The sequence below is a fragment of the Centroberyx gerrardi genome, chromosome 18, assembly GCF_048128805.1.
Source record: "Centroberyx gerrardi isolate f3 chromosome 18, fCenGer3.hap1.cur.20231027, whole genome shotgun sequence".
Classification (NCBI taxonomy): Eukaryota; Metazoa; Chordata; class Actinopteri; order Beryciformes; family Berycidae; genus Centroberyx; species Centroberyx gerrardi.
In genome coordinates, this window is record NC_136014.1 from 14,794,272 (window position 1) to 14,809,862 (window position 15,591).

Here is a 15,591-nt window from a genome sequence, read left to right on the forward strand (position 1 = left end):
ATGGGAACGGTCACCTCATAGGTCACATGACCACCTGTAGACAGTCTTTTAGTAAAGAGATCTGTGGCGTGAGACTCAGTTCACTGGAAACCATCTGGTCTGCGTGAGAATGCCGCTCCGAGCGTCATGGCAACGTGCACAAGGAGGAAGTGAAGAGTAGGGGGGGTGGAGGGGGGGGGGGGCAGCGGCAGCCGTGGTGGGAAACTAATCTGGGCAGTGCTTCACAAATCAACACAGCTATGGATGAGAAAGCCTGCCATCACACTAAAACATCACTCAGAGCTTAATTGAATCATTAGTTATGTTTCTTTGTTCCTGCGGGTGAAACACGGTTCGTACCTTTGTTTAAAACAGATGCAGTGACAAGGCTTTTCCAGGTCAATGCAAGAGCAGTGCGCTGACCAATGAAGCTTCATTTCTATTACCGGGCATTGCTCCTACTGAAAACAAATCAAGTCTCAGCAGAGGTATAAACATGAAAACCATGCATAAATAGACACAGGTATTATTGCACACGCAAACACTGACGTTCTTCCAAAATGGACACCCTTTCATCTCAACTAGTGGCAGTTTTCTCCTCTGCCTTGATTTCCTTGTTGCTCGCCCCCAGGGACGACCCCTTAAAAGGTCAGACAAACACAACTCAACCAAACGAGACTGGACCTGAGGAGGTTCCAAACTAAAACAAAAACTACATCCCGGAGGGGGGGGAGTGCAAGGGAGAGTACGCAGTGTTTTCAGGGACCACTCAGGAGCCAAGCGCTTTTTGTATCACTGGCGATGCAACCTGCATAAAACTTACAGAAATGGCCTCAAAGGACTGTCAGTCGCACATAAAGTGTGTGTGAGAGAAAGACAGATGCAAGGGAGTGTGTGTGTGTGTGTGTGAGAGAGAGGGAGAGAAAGAGAGAGAGAGAGAGAGAGAGAGAGAAAGAGAGAGAGAGAGAGAAAGAGTGACAGAGCAGTATGTGAGGATAGAAGCCAGCACTCTTAGAGGGCCAAGCGGAGGAAAAACGAGGATAAGAGCCTCTCCAAAGAGCATTGATTTGATTTGAAGAAGCCAGTGCCATTTAGCACGTACACCCCGGGTCTTTCCATTCACCCAACAGAAGAACAGGAGGGGTGGTTGGCGGGACACAGAGAGAGCGAGAGAGAGAGAAAGAGAGAGAGAGAGAGGGAGTGGGGGGGTTTGCTGATACTTGGATGGACGAAGATTCACGGCGCTGGCTGCAAGGCCACCCAACATCAAATCAGAAGAAGAGCGATGAATGCGCATTGTAGATCGACTGAATGTCATCATTCACATCTCACATCTTCACTGCCTGGTCTATGAAACCTGTGCCTGTGTCCAATTGTCTGCTTTGGCCAGCTTATTTCTTCTCACCTCATTTTACAAACAGTGGGGGCCTTTTACAAAACCCCCTCTCTCGAAATAGGCTAATTGTGTTCAGTTGACTTCCTTGGATGCAACAGCCCTTACAAGTTAATCACCCAGGAAAGCCTCTTAGTGACAGCTACGCCTTAATTGCATACCAGAGTGTGCCCATCAATTTGAAGAGCGGCAAATCCAGACATTCCATCTGCATGGGAATGAAATATTCTGTCTAAAAGTTTTGTCTTTTCACGGATAGAAATCCTGATCTAAAGAGAAGTCACGGCATAGAGAAGCTATATAAGAAGCTATCAGTGAGACTGTGAGATGGAAAACTTATCATGAGGAGCATAACACCAACATTGGCTAATTCAATGATTTTGCGTCCTTGACCAAAGGTTCCTGCACAAATTCAACAATCCAGTGAGATTCCACAGTGAGATTCCCTGCCAGTCTTTTCTTGTTTATAGGTTCTTCAGTAGGGGTTAACATCAGGGGCTCTTCAGCGTTCACCAAAACATTAAAGGCAAAACAAACTATCCTGCCCAGAGTGCCAATAAAAGGGGATGCGGTGGGGCGGGGTGGACTTGCTTGTGTGTGGTGTGACCATGCCCACTCATCCTTGGTTCAGTCTCAGCTCATCTGGCCATCCCATGCTGTGTTTAGCAGTTTATCCAGGGAAGCAGGGTGAAGAAGCTAACCTTTTCCACACAGCCATAACTTCCCACCATGACATCAAACCAACATCGCCTCAGTGTCCCTCAGCACTCGCTGTGAAAATGTCAGACCAGCTCTTTTCATCTGAGGGAAATCCTATCTGATTTACTCCCCACCCCCTCTTCCTCAGCTGAGGCGCCTGTTTGTATAGCGCCATGTTTCATTTGAATATCAAAGCCTGTGAGAAGGTGGCCAGACACTTTAAATGCCATTTTTTGGGCTTCTCTCAAGGAATGTGACTGCTTAAGTGTCCTTGACGAAGGGACCTGGTCATTGAGACAATGCTGTCTTTGTGATGGCAGGGCGACGGTAATCTCTATCTTTCATTCCGTGGATGAGACGATTACAGAAGGAGTCCATTTGCATCTCAGTGCACTGCTCTCTTAGGCTCCGCAGTCTGGATGGCATTTGAGAAATTGTTCACATTTTTTGACCATGGACCCAAGGAGCTATGATGGTGAACATGCCCCTTCTTCCATGCAGGATACCTAACTATGCAGAGCCAACTGTTGAGCAGAGAGACACATTGAAGTCTTATCAGCAATGACCTAGAAATAACCTCGAAAACCATAACTGTCATGGTCCCATAAACTGTGGGCTGAATAAATGATTAAGATGTCTACTGTCTACAATCTGCAATATCTTCTCCATCAAAATGCATTTCCAAAAACAGTCCTCGCTTCCAAGCACCTGACAACTGGGTCTGCTTTCTCTCATCAGTTTATGTTTTGTTGTTATTTTTACCTCTCTAAGGGTAGGAACCCATAAATTAGAGAAAACAATAAATCAATAGAGAGAATGCTGCATGTTCACCGGGGCTCAGGGCTACCTAAATGGTTTCGCTTACACAACATTTTGTTTGAAAGAATAAACCTACCCTGAGGACAAAAAAGAAACCTGTTTGTACCAAGGTAATTATGTGGTGCCAAAACCAAACGAAAACTATGGGCCAATAAACTCCATCATCAATTCAAGCTCGTTAACTGTTTCAATAAAGCCTTGAGGGAGACACAGGCTTTACTGTAACATCATCTCAAACATCTCACCGACAAAGGCTATGTTTCAGATAGATGATGGCTATACAATAAGTCAAAAAGAAAAGACTTTTGTAAGCAGATACATTTTTGCACATATGCGTATACCTCTAAGGGTTTCTTTTATGCCAAATGCTGAACCCATAAGATAAATCCTGAAAAACAGCAAACAATAACAATGGATTCAAGAGGAAACAGGGTTTCCTTTGTGCTTTCTGTCATCTGCTTATGTAGGCTTGGAGGCGGAGGCATGCAATGTTCTCATGATAACACTATCAAACATCAAACTGAGCCTCTTTATCTGGTCGTCTGGGCATGAAGAATCTACCTGTATCCTCTGCTTTCTGCAACAAAAGTCGGGCATGTTCCTGCACTGTTCCTTGTCCTTTCATCTGACAGTGAACTCAGCACGAGTAGAGGGATGACATCCATGACCCTATCTTTGTTGTGGTTTCTGAACGTCTGAATGACAGCAACATGAGAATCAAACTATCCCTGTGACCCAAAGATACATGCTACATGATCATCATATACATTACAGGACCATGATTTATTCTTTTCCCCTGCGCTGGCACATCAGTCCACATCTGGAAACAACAGCGCTTCCTTAACACGAGGAATCATAAATCTGGAGGTCTGTGAAGTGAGGCAGGAAGCCTTGGCTTATGCTGAAATCATAACTTCATTTCAATAGATGGAAGACTTTCTCCCACTTTAAAAGCTCCTGTTATTTCATGAGAGGATATTCTGTTCCCTTTACCCTCTGCTCCCTAACCCCCAAGAAAGAAAGAAAGAAAGAAAGAAAGAAAGAAAGACAGAAATAAAGAAAGAAAATACCTATGACAATTTCAATAGGAACTGAAGATAGAAACTGTTGAAGGAATAGTACAGTGTCAATCACGACACCAGGCTATAACCTAAAAGCCCTTGTAGTCCTACTTGACAGATCTAGGTTCATTTGTGCACTTGTGTACTTTTGGTAGTAATTTGTCCTCACCACGAGCGTCGCTGTCTGACCTCGCTCTCGCGAGATTGTCGAGCAGGAAGGGAAGAAGGTCAACAGTCCAAGATGGCTGCCCGCAGTGTCTTGAGGTCCCTTTGGACCTCTTTAGCTGGCGTTAAAACAGTCGCTGCTGGCAGCAACTTATGTACTCTGCAGAGGATAAATGTTCCCCAACTGTCGGCTTTTGTAAACATTCAGAGCAGAGGGCTCCGCCAAGGTGAGATCTCTTTGGAAACGTCACGTCGTTAGCATGTCAAGTGAAATCTTAGCCAAGTTAGCTAGCATGTTACCCATTACAGCATCACCAATAACCGCATGTCAAGATTACCCTGTTGATATAGGTAAATATTGTATTTGTGAATTAGACATAAATTACTTTTAGTCTCAAATTATCTGTGGTTTTCTGTTGTAACTTTCATGATTCTGTTTCGGAAACGTTACTTTCTTTACTGTAGTTAGGATGACCACAACTTGACTAAAGAAGAATGGGAATACTTAGGAAATGAGGAGGAGCTCAAAATGCCCCAGAAATAAGTTGATATGAGTTTAGTCTTTTAAAAGGAACCTTAATGATTGTATTAGTTTACACCATAATCCCTCAAAATGCCTCTCAAACATTAGTGCAGAGCAGAACAGAAGTACTATTGGTAGTAACAATAATGCTAATGTCATGTAAATATTATGATTAATGACTACACATTGTGTATTCTACAGTGGTGGAGAAGCAAGAGGGTAAAACAACAATTGTAAGTAAAATTGTATTTGATGTGAAACTGTTATGGTTGTATACGTGCATGCAGGAAGCTGTTTAAATGTTTTCTTTAATTTAGGTAAATAGCTTTTCTCATAATTTTTGTGACAAGTACACAGTGCAGTGTTTCCCACAGAATTCGAATGTGTTTGTGGTGGTAGGTGGGCTAATATCAATAAAGGATCCCATTACCTGGATGGCTGAAAAATTATCTAATGTACTCCATTTTAAATAGTTCCATTTGTCAAATAAATAACTAACCTGTAAGTTATATATCTAAAGTACTTTGTGTCAAAGATAACATAACTTAAAAATATAAACAGTGCTACACTGTTCTGTTTGTTGCTTGCTTTTGTCTACAAGGTGAATAATAGAAATTAGACTCCTTTTACAGAGAAATCTGCTTTTCTGCCCCTCTGCCCTGCTGCATCTCTCTGTGCTGTCAGTTTCACCTGTATCTTTACATCGTTACATTACAGCCTTTGACATTATTATCTACTCTGTTTTACTGCTCAGCAGCTCCTCTGGTCCAGACTGTCCTGCTCCTCCTCAGGACCAGTCCTTTTCCTTCTTTGAAAATATTTTTCAATATTAATCTGGATTGAGGGAGCAAACATTCAGAGTCAGAGTTAAAAAGTTAATATTAACGTTATCAGTCCACTCAGTGGATACTGACTAGCAGCGAGGCTATACAGTGTGCTAGGGTTAGACGGATAAAAAAATACAAATAAAAAATGCTAAAATGGGTCGCCAAATATACTTTGGCGGCCGTTAATATACCTGGGCGGCCCGCCCAAGTAAAGTCTATGTGTGGGAAACACTGCAGTGTTTCCACAAGCACAATGGAAAGCCAGAACAAATAGCGTCTAACTAAAACTAAAAATGTACAAATGTTTATATTTGGGGTATGTTTTATTATTGATTGTCGTGACTTGCATAGCATCACATCAGGACTGTTGTAAGACAACATTAAATACATAACTCAGTAGAGAAATTGCTACGACTTTATGATACACACTGAACAGTGATCCATTATTGACAAAAGAAGTGACATGTCTACAGTTGTTATATTACAGGTAGTGAACTACCAAAGGGGAGATTATATCCTCATCTTAAAGGACAGGAGTTGTAGATGTAACCTGCGCTAACGCTGCCACTGAACTGGAACACAATATGTAACAAGTAAACATTGCTCTGCATCGTCTGTGCAGACAACACATCTTAACTGTGATTTTATATCTGTACATCTTGGTCTGTCAAGTCGAATCAAACTGATGAGTTAGAGCGGTGCACTCATGTTCATCTTATATCCGAATGTCAGGCAATTTTACATATCATTGACATCTAAAAAGGGTGAAGTTACTGTCTAGCACACGCCCTTACAAACACATGAGAGCAGTGTGGAGCATAGAAACGTAAGTTCAGCTTGTTTTCATAAGGAGGCTCTGTCAGATTGGATGAGATGCAACAAGAGCAAAGCTCCTTTCACCTGCATTGGCATGGCTCTAAAATGAGGGGAAGCAAAGTGTGGAGATAGGTGTGTCTGATGTGCAACTACAAGGCTCCTAGCATCACTACAGCGATCAGATTCAGGAGAACTGACCATTAATAACATAAGAAATTTCTATTAAAGTAGACGACTGTAAGAGTCAGTAATGAGCTTTCGGTCTGGCAACTGGCACTTGAGGAAAACACAGAGTACCCCTGGAGATCCCTGTGACAGCCACAGTCCATCTCTGTTAAACTGTCCTTGTGCACGACACATTGAACCTGTACCTGTCCCAGTGGCAACACATCTGTCTTTTCCTGTGCTCTTAACTCCTCTGACACTATGTGTGTGAGAACTACATGTATGCATGTTTTAGGAAAATTAACAAATTACACTTTAAGGGGATCTGGCACTCTACATTCCTTGGGGTGTGGAGGAGCTGATAGCGGGGAGAATGACTCATGATACAAAGCCCCTTTCTCTTACTGCACTTAAATTTGAATATTAGTAGAGATGCACTATGCCCCATTTTGTTTGAGATCTCTTAGGACAACAAAACCCCACTTTGAGAATAACTTGTGGGGATAGAATAGATAAGCCTAAGAAGTAAGATACCATAGCTAATTAGACTAATTGTAGGAATGTTAATCTTTTGCCAGATTGAGGGACAAACAGCGGATGTTCCAGCAGGACCACAACCTCCCAACCCCACAGCCAAGTGCCCCATCTACCGATGGGACCTGCAGCACAAATACAACTACACGGTAAGTGCATTCACTGGCGTAATGACCAAGTTATCAGTGAGAGATCCTCCTTGAGTATTTTGATTTTCTTTTCTCATTTTTGTTTTACCCTTTCAGGATGTCTTGTTGCTCAGTCAGTTCATCAGGTCAGATGGAGGGATGTTACCCAGGAGAGTCACTGGTCTCTGTCCAGAGGAACATCGCAAGATCGCCATCTGTGTGCAGATGGCTCACAGAGCAGGTCTGTGTTACTGCCTGTCCCCAGTTTGTGTATCTATACTTCAGTCTCCCTACATTCCAAGTCCTTACAAATGAACCTCGCTTTCCTATTCTATTTTGAAACTGGGTCCCTACGGTTGCAAGTTGGAAATACTGCAAGTTCTCAGCATGTCTCAGAGACAGTACTGTGTTTTATTAGAGAAAAGTAAACAAAGGCGTGGTGAATCTAACATTGTCAAGATGGCAAGAAATGGGGCCGTGTGGACATGCTAAAAGGTTACATACTCATTGGCCGCCTGTACATTCCCACAAATTAAAGTGACCAAAATATTGAAGTTTAATTTTGTTGGCCTGTCACGATGCCAGTTGAGTCATTTTTTATATATTTTGCTTGCCGATTCCCATCCAGACAATTCCCGCTTGTACAGTCCCAACCAGACCACGCATTTTTACTGACCCAGATATTGAAGTTGAATTTGTTAGCCTGTCATGATGTCAGTTTCATTGACTTTTTAAATAAATATTTGGCTTTAGTTGTGACTGGTAGCAATGCTAGTGAGTTAGTTGTACCCAGCTGGTAGCTGAATGGACCATGTGTATCTAAATAGAAATACATCCTTCTTTGTACCTCTTGGCATAAGATTTACTGATTGATAGTTGGTGTTTTTGATGACACAAAAGCTGAGACACGTTTGAATGAAGAAAGTTGTTTTGTTCAAGGTCTGCTCCCTGACCACAAACCCAAACTCCCAGAGGGCCATGTCCCAAAGAGGCCCAAGCCACAGCTCAACAGGTAAAGTATGCATGTGTGCATGTTTATATGACTGGAAATGTGTACTTGTATGTGTGTGTCTGTGCGAAAGCGGTCAATCCTGTGTATGTGTATGCATGTCCCACCATTATCTCTGATCTCCTTGTGACCAACTCTCAGAATGGATGTCAAGTCTAACTCACATTAGCATTATTCTTACCTTTCAAAACCACATCTACTGTTTCAATTTACAGATACCTGACTCGCTGGTCCATTGACACGGTGAAACCCATCTACAAAACGGGTCTGAAGTGGTGTAAGAAGCGCATGCCTGTTGGCCACCCAATACTCAAGAACAATGTGCGTTATGGCGTCAAACCCCTTTACTTTAAACACTGAAGGACAGAATGGCTGCCACATCAATACAGCAAATGAAGAAGAGGGTGGGGACCAATATGCAGGGAGGCAATTTCCACTGGATGTTCCACAACCACAAAGCCAAGTGATCTAGCAATTTACACTGGGGAAAGGCTGAAAAAAAATTTGCGCATCTGTATTTATTCTGTCTCTTTCGGTGTTTATTAAGCTGCCTCATGCTTTGAGTGAATCATGCTGAGCACCACCCAGAACCATCTATTCTCTCTCATTTGGTTTTTGAAAAAGCCCTTGAAATGAACTCTGCAGACAACTTTGCGTGAACAGCAACTGTGTCAGTGTTACAGTTTCAAAGTAGGTGGTATGTTGACTGTGTATACTCAAGGCAACACAGATGTGCAAATAAAACGTGTCCGTTTACTCTGCCTCTCAACGTGTGTTTACTGTATGAGTGTATGGGAATACCTTTTGTGCATGTGAACTAAATGGAATGAAAAGCCTATAGAAGTAAATAACAAACTGTATGACTGTTCCTCTTTAGTTTATTTGCGCTAAGACAACACAAACAAAAAAAATCCCACATCTATTGCATGAAATCTATTTTGGTTTTGAGGGTTGGTGTGGATGATAGCGCTATGCACATGAGAAATTGTTCGCTTGGCTTAGGGATAAGATTTGCTTGTCTCTTTTTATAGCATGAAGGGAAGGTCCAAATTCTTGGACCCATCACCCATGTAGATGTATCCGTGCTGCGGTGTCATTGGTACATGGAAGAAGGTCAGGCCAAGCCACAAAAGGCTGCGGATCACACACACGTTGCTGCAACATTCAAACTGAAGGCTCCATGATCCTACACACAAACAGAGATGAGATGAAGTTTATATCATATAAAAGTGATGTCTTGCACAACTATTGCTCTTCCCAAATTAGGGGGATTTGCAGAGATCACACACAGTTGCAGAGCCCCTTCAGTTCTCCATGCTGACAGACTCCAGATTATTATTATAAAATGTACAGTACTTAATAATGTGAAATGGCGAGGCTTATACATTAAAGTTAAAAGTTGGCTAGTAGTTCAGTCATCCATGGGCCAGTTTTCCCTGTATCAGGGTGGCCTTGCTGCACACAGCTGTCTGCTGCTGGCCTTCAGCCACGGCCAGAGATCATTGTTAATGCTGAATGGGATCTTAGCAGAACACTGCCACGTCATGTTCACTGACTGTCTGTGGTGTTGAGCTGGACTGAAATGGAGGCTCCAGTACTCTTTGGAAGTAATTCCCAGATGACTGGACTATTCCCATGCCAGAGGCATCCAAAGGATATTCCAATAAATCAGCCCATTGTGCTTTTGATATATGTAGTCTAACCTGTTTCTCAATACTTTTGGGTGGGGCCATGAACCCAAGACCCAGAGAATTGAGTACAAGACCTGGATCTGCTACTATGAAAACATTAAAGCCATTTGATGGCTTTCTTTAAACACAAGGGTTAGTGGTGATTCCAACAAGTCAGACAGTTGTACTTTTGATATAACTCAAAGTTATTTCACCACTCTTGTCTCTGAACTTGTCCTGCAAGGCCAAGTGTGAATTGACCAAGGGCAAAAATTGTTTATAAATTGTGGATGCATGATGCAGCATGTAGGCATTAGTGTGCAGGTTGTAACTGTAAATCACTAATACTGCTGTAGATCAGGGAGTGTGAATTTTTCATTCCGCTGTGGCATTAGCAGGAACCTGAAGCCATAAATCAGGAGCTGGAAACAGAGACTGTTTCCATAAACTCCCATGCAAACCTCCAGGATTGTTGTGGAGAAGAGGGGGAACTCAACTTGGGGTCCCAAAGGAAAGCACCTGTCTTTGGGTGGAGATACAGTAGACCACATTGTCCCCCGAGACCCCTCTTGAAGATGTTAATTCTTTCTACTTTTCAGCAAAAGTTAGCGGTCTGCTGTTGAAATGAGTGTGGCATTGGGACAGCTGTATAATGTTTGCTGGACTGACAATGCTGCAGACATTCGCATAAACTCAAAGAACACACACAAATGCGTATAATGACATGTCTAAGCCCTCTTAAATCAGACAGCTGTTGCGTGTTTTGGTCATGGGCACTAAACACACTCAAACATTTTCTCTCTCTTTCACACACACATGCACTTGTGCAAACAGGACCTCACTTCATCTACATTAACTATGGCCTACATCCAGCTGAGCAACCAACCTCACACTAAGCAAACAATAACATGTCTCAGTATTACCATTAACTGAATGTAATTTCAATTTGATTTCCTACAGATATGAGCGATCCCATTAATTATTTGGCATCTATTTGGTTTCTGGTGGTCCTTTCGCTACTTACTGGGTGCTATCTTTGTGCTACTCACTAACCCGGTGAACTCGCAGTGGGTGGGTCTGAAATCCAGGACTGAGGGCCCAGCCATGTCTAATCCAACAGTGTTGTATTGGCTGGATTGCTTGTTGCCATTGCACCCAAAACCTCAATGGTGAGCAAAGTCGAGGGGAAATTCTTCCATTCTGAGAATACATATTCCATCTGGTGCAGATGAGCAGTCAACAGCACAAGGAGGCCAACGTGACTTGATCGTGATGACTAGGAAGGTTTAGTGATTTAGCCTTGCTTACGTCCTCACCTCTGGTGATCCGCTATAGCAGCAACTTATTTATATGACCTAACCAAAACAGACCTTTTTACTGTACATAGAACACTGAAAAATGTAGGGGGGAGGGGGCAACAGGCTCATCAACCAGAGGAGGATGTCTCGGTTGTTTCCTCCTGAGAGAATTCTCCAGTGACTCACTGGCAAACTGAATCATTGTAATGATTTGTGCCAGTAACACAGCTCATTTAGGTATAATGTAGCATGGCAGCTGGAACATGGCAAACACAAGTAACCTCATGTTATACCACCGGCATTGTAAAGGCCTCATTAACAATTGTTGCTTGAGCATTTGCTCGAAATGTAGCTGTGTTAATGGTTTTCAGGCCATGCGGGGAACTTTTTCTGTACTGGTTAAGATAAAGTTGTCCTTACAACATTTCTCAGAGCTCACTGATCTTCAAAACATTAGTTGAGAGGGGTGCTGTTGTACTTCAATACTTCAACAAACCTTGTAGTACACCAGACCTGAAATCTGGGTTCTTTCTGGTTGGTGTGTAGTCATACATATGGTGCCAGGTTATAGTGTAGTGTAGGCTGAACCCTGTGGTTTCACCTTTAGGTATGTCATCACTCAGTGGGTCCAGGAAGTCAACCGATGGGTTCAAATCAGCCATGTCCAGGATGGATTTCTTCTTTAGATTCTTTGGCTCAGTAAAGTGAAGAAAATTGCCGAGCTTCTCTGCCTCCGAGTGAGAAAGACCTGAGGAATAATGCATGAAGACACAGCATTCAAACTGAATGACAGCAATGGTGACACAATGATACAGTGGTACAATTTAGTGTATGAAAACAGAAACATACAGTGTACACAGGACATTCACACACATGTGCACCACTCTTTTAATATTAATATGAATAGTGGTTGAAAAACCATACATCTACACTTAGTCACTACCTCTTAGTCACTACCTCTTGTTGGGTCTCTTGAGGGACTACAATGAAACGCACACACACACAACCATGTGGCACAGCAATATAAATTTACCGTCAAAGCTGCGGTTGGTCTGGACAAGGCCGTGAGGACTCTTGATGAAAGCGCCACGTGGGACCACAGACACTTCCTCGTCGATCTGATGAATTGTCACTGCCAGCCTCCTTTCCTCGTTCACCTTGATCTGCAACCAAGAACAACATAACATACATTTTGGGACCTAATCTGCAATTCTCCTGAGCGCTGAGTGCCAAGGTGGGACAGTGTTTGCTGTGCATTTGTATCTAACAGCGCTGCTTAGGGGTATTTTTAAAATTTTGGTTCCAGGTACGGTTCTAGTGCAGGTTGCTGTGCTAAAAAAAAATTTCTTTTGATACTTTATCATAATTATAGGCTGACCAAAAAATTATTTAACACTGTCTCTTGCAGTGGTGATTTTTTTCTTGCTGTGATGCCGTACCCCTGCTAAATGAATAACCATGGAAACACTGGCAGTCTCCTTTGACTGACTGGTGCGTGCTTCCATGACCCAATGAGACCATGAGACACCCATTATCAAATCTGTCCCTTTACATGTACACAGCATTAACCACACTTACCACGAGCTCCTCCTCTACAGCCTCATCCCCCTCTCCTCGCCTGCGTGTCTCAACATGCTCATACTCATATGAGGGGTCTCCCATGAAGCGACCCTTTGCAGCTTTGGACACTTCCTCAATCATTGAATCTGTGGCAGGGGGGAGCAGGAACCAGTCCATGCAGTTGAAGCTGGAGAGAACAGACACACACACACACACACACACACACACACACACACAACATAGCTTAATAGCAAATTGTAGCACTAGCAGGCTGCATATGATTTTACACTGAGGACAGAGACACAGACAGACAGAGAAAGGAATTCAATCAAGAGAGTTATCTTACCTATAAAGATTCTTTCTGTCCTTCATCTCATCCTCTCCCTTCCCCTGGGCGATAAAATAATCCCCCTTTATTCCCAATATTTTGCCCCAGAACAAGACACGGTTGAATTTGTAGTTCTTCTTCAGGATGACCAAGGAAGTCTGCAGAGCGGCCCTTTGCTCAGCATTCAAAGTATAACCGCTTCCAGCAACAAGGTCCAAAGAGTAGTACAACGAATTTGAGTCCATTTTGTGTATGAAATAAACGCCGTTATAATGTAAGTATTGGGGAAGATAACGTTATCTAGAAAAAATCTGCTAACATGCTAGCTTACGCTACAAGTCCGGTTGCCAGTTTTGTTGCTAATGAAAACAAATCTCTTAGTTACTCACGTTGTCATAGCAACGCTCCGGAAAGATTTTTTTTTTAAATTGTTTTTTTTAAAAATCTTTTTCATTTAATCTTCTTGTAGTATACGTATCATGCCGCCACAAAATATCCCAATCGATATATATATATATATATATATATATATATATAATTTTTTTTTTCTTTTCCAAAAAACGTTATATTTTGGTCGTGGCTGCATGTCGACTGTCGTGTCTTCTCTGCCCCCTCTCTCCGTGTGTGTGTGTGTGTGCGTGCGTGCGCGAGAGAGAGAGACACACAGAGAGAGAGAGAGCAGATCTCTGACAGTTTATATAATCATTAGAATAATTTGTAAACCTAGTTCGCAGAATATTTTCCGGACTTTCCCCTCTCTAAGTGCCAGAGACTCTCCTATCCCGTCTCTGAGCTCCTGTGAGCTTCTCCTGTGCAGCTCTGATTGATGGCTCTGCGTGCTTCCTTCAAGCACTCTTGCTCCTTCACTCATGAAGCCCATGACAGAGAGAGAGAGAGAGAGAGAGAGAGAGGGGAGCAGAGGATGGGAAGGACCAAAGAGTCTGGCAGTTGAAGAGAGAATCGGCTAAGCCCTATGCACAGCTGGCAGGATGCATGCTTAGATCTCACTAACATGACAGCATGACACTTGGGAATAGGAGTGAACAGGCCTAGGAACTCACAACTTCCTACCGTGTGCACTCAATTTTTGTGTGTGTGTGTGTGTGTGTGTGTGTGTGAGAGAGAGAGAACATGAGAGAGAATCTTTGTGTTCATCTGAAAAGCTAAGACATTAATATATGTAGGCTACCACTGCCTGAAATGTGTAATTATAGATGAGACGTTCTAGAGGTAAATTTGTTGCTGGAGACCAGTAGACAGGCTGTGGCTGCAGGAGATGCAACATAACTGAAGCTTTATGTTTTCATGTGAACTGAAATTCTCCTATGGCCATAACTCAAGATAACTTACCGGCTCACGACAGCAGCTCACAGCTCACGGTAGCCTCTCATCCCCGGGGCCACGGCAATGAATGAATAGGATTTGAGGCCGGAAAAATGAGAGGAGCGGGGAGAACAGTCAGTGCGTGTTTGTGTGTGTGTGTGTGTGTTTTGGGGTTGAGGTTGAGGTGATATGGCTGGATTTGAGACATAATCGAGGACGGGGGAGTGGAGGAAGAGGGGGATAGTAGAGTCAGTTGTTGAGGGGGAGAAAGTTGGAAAACAGCGATGGACATTTCACAGGGGAATCAGCGTGGCTATGAGAAACAAAAGAAAAAGACAACTGATGTAAATACTACATCAGTACCGAATACTAATACTTAATCGCTGAATTCAGTTACATCTGGCTGAAACTGGGGTTTCCACTGTGAAAGAATACAAAACTGAGAGGGATGCTGCCTTCTCAGCTATAGGAAACATTCACATGACCAATGGAAATGTCCTCTTTACTTCTTCTTTATTTGCAGGCTATCTGATAGAGTAGGAAATTACAGAAAATTGGATTCTGGATGCATCAGTTCTATTTTGCATGTTACCTCCATTTTACCTCAAGAAATCAAACAAATTACACATTTGTAACAAGATAATTGGGCAATCAACTAGTGTGGGCCTGATCTTATGCTGGGTGATGCAACTTTGGTCCTTTGATCTGGACTTTCCACTGTCTTCCTTTGTGCCACTGGCCTTACAACCCCCTGAAATCCATGTATCTGCAGGTTTCTGAGTTAGGAACTTCACTTCCATGCAAGAAATCCATGCAGTAGATCTGTCCCGAGAGCAGCAGTCAGAGAATACTAGTAAGTTTTAATAATTCCCGATCTCTATTCATTCCCATTCTGGCCTGCCTATTCCCATGCCACACTGCATTTCCAAGGCTCTGTGCGTCAGCTGTAATTGTCCAAACAAAAGGGCCTCGGTCTGGAGTCACATGCTTCATCAGTGGCGGTGATTTCAGCTGCCTGGACCTCCGCCCTTCTGGCTAATGTAGTCTACCAACACAAAAGGGAGGGAGAGTGGGGTGACTTTTCTGCGGAGCACCCCACACAGAGCGGTTGGACGTGTACACACAGGGACAGCCCCCCCAACCACCCACCCACTCACCCAGACAAACACACTTTTAGCATTTCGCCCAGGATGACACCTCATTAGAGTTGGCACTGGATGTGGATGTTTTGGGGATGGAGGCGGGAGCTGTAACAGAGAGTGACCCCCCCTCCTCCACCTCCTCCTGTCCCCCA

The 15,591-nt window shown here is 43.2% G+C and overlaps 2 protein-coding genes across 3 annotated transcripts; one reads left to right on the forward strand and one right to left on the reverse strand.

The window, feature by feature from the left end:
* Positions 1 to 4,180: 4,180 nt before the first annotated feature.
* mrps18a (mitochondrial ribosomal protein S18A) lies at positions 4,181 to 8,874 on the forward strand. The gene is made up of 6 exons (XM_071919021.2): positions 4,181 to 4,343; positions 4,841 to 4,872; positions 7,026 to 7,130; positions 7,227 to 7,350; positions 8,049 to 8,121; positions 8,334 to 8,874. The coding sequence occupies exons 1-6, from the start codon at positions 4,193 to 4,195 to the stop codon at positions 8,476 to 8,478; spliced, it is 630 nt and encodes a 209-aa protein (XP_071775122.2). The 5' UTR covers positions 4,181 to 4,192; the 3' UTR covers positions 8,479 to 8,874.
* A 269-nt stretch (positions 8,875 to 9,143) lies between these two features.
* Positions 9,144 to 13,219, reverse strand: rsph9 (radial spoke head component 9). Of its 2 annotated transcripts, none has more exons than XM_071919033.2 (5): positions 12,993 to 13,219; positions 12,665 to 12,833; positions 12,120 to 12,204; positions 11,688 to 11,834; positions 9,144 to 9,304 (listed from the first exon to the last, which is right to left on the reverse strand). In XM_071919033.2, the coding sequence occupies exons 1-5, from the start codon at positions 13,217 to 13,219 to the stop codon at positions 9,144 to 9,146; spliced, it is 789 nt and encodes a 262-aa protein (XP_071775134.1). The 2 variants fall into 2 exon arrangements, with proteins under 2 accessions (XP_071775134.1, XP_071775133.2); XM_071919032.2 differs by having other exon boundaries at positions 12,120 to 12,249.
* Positions 13,220 to 15,591: the final 2,372 nt, after the last annotated feature.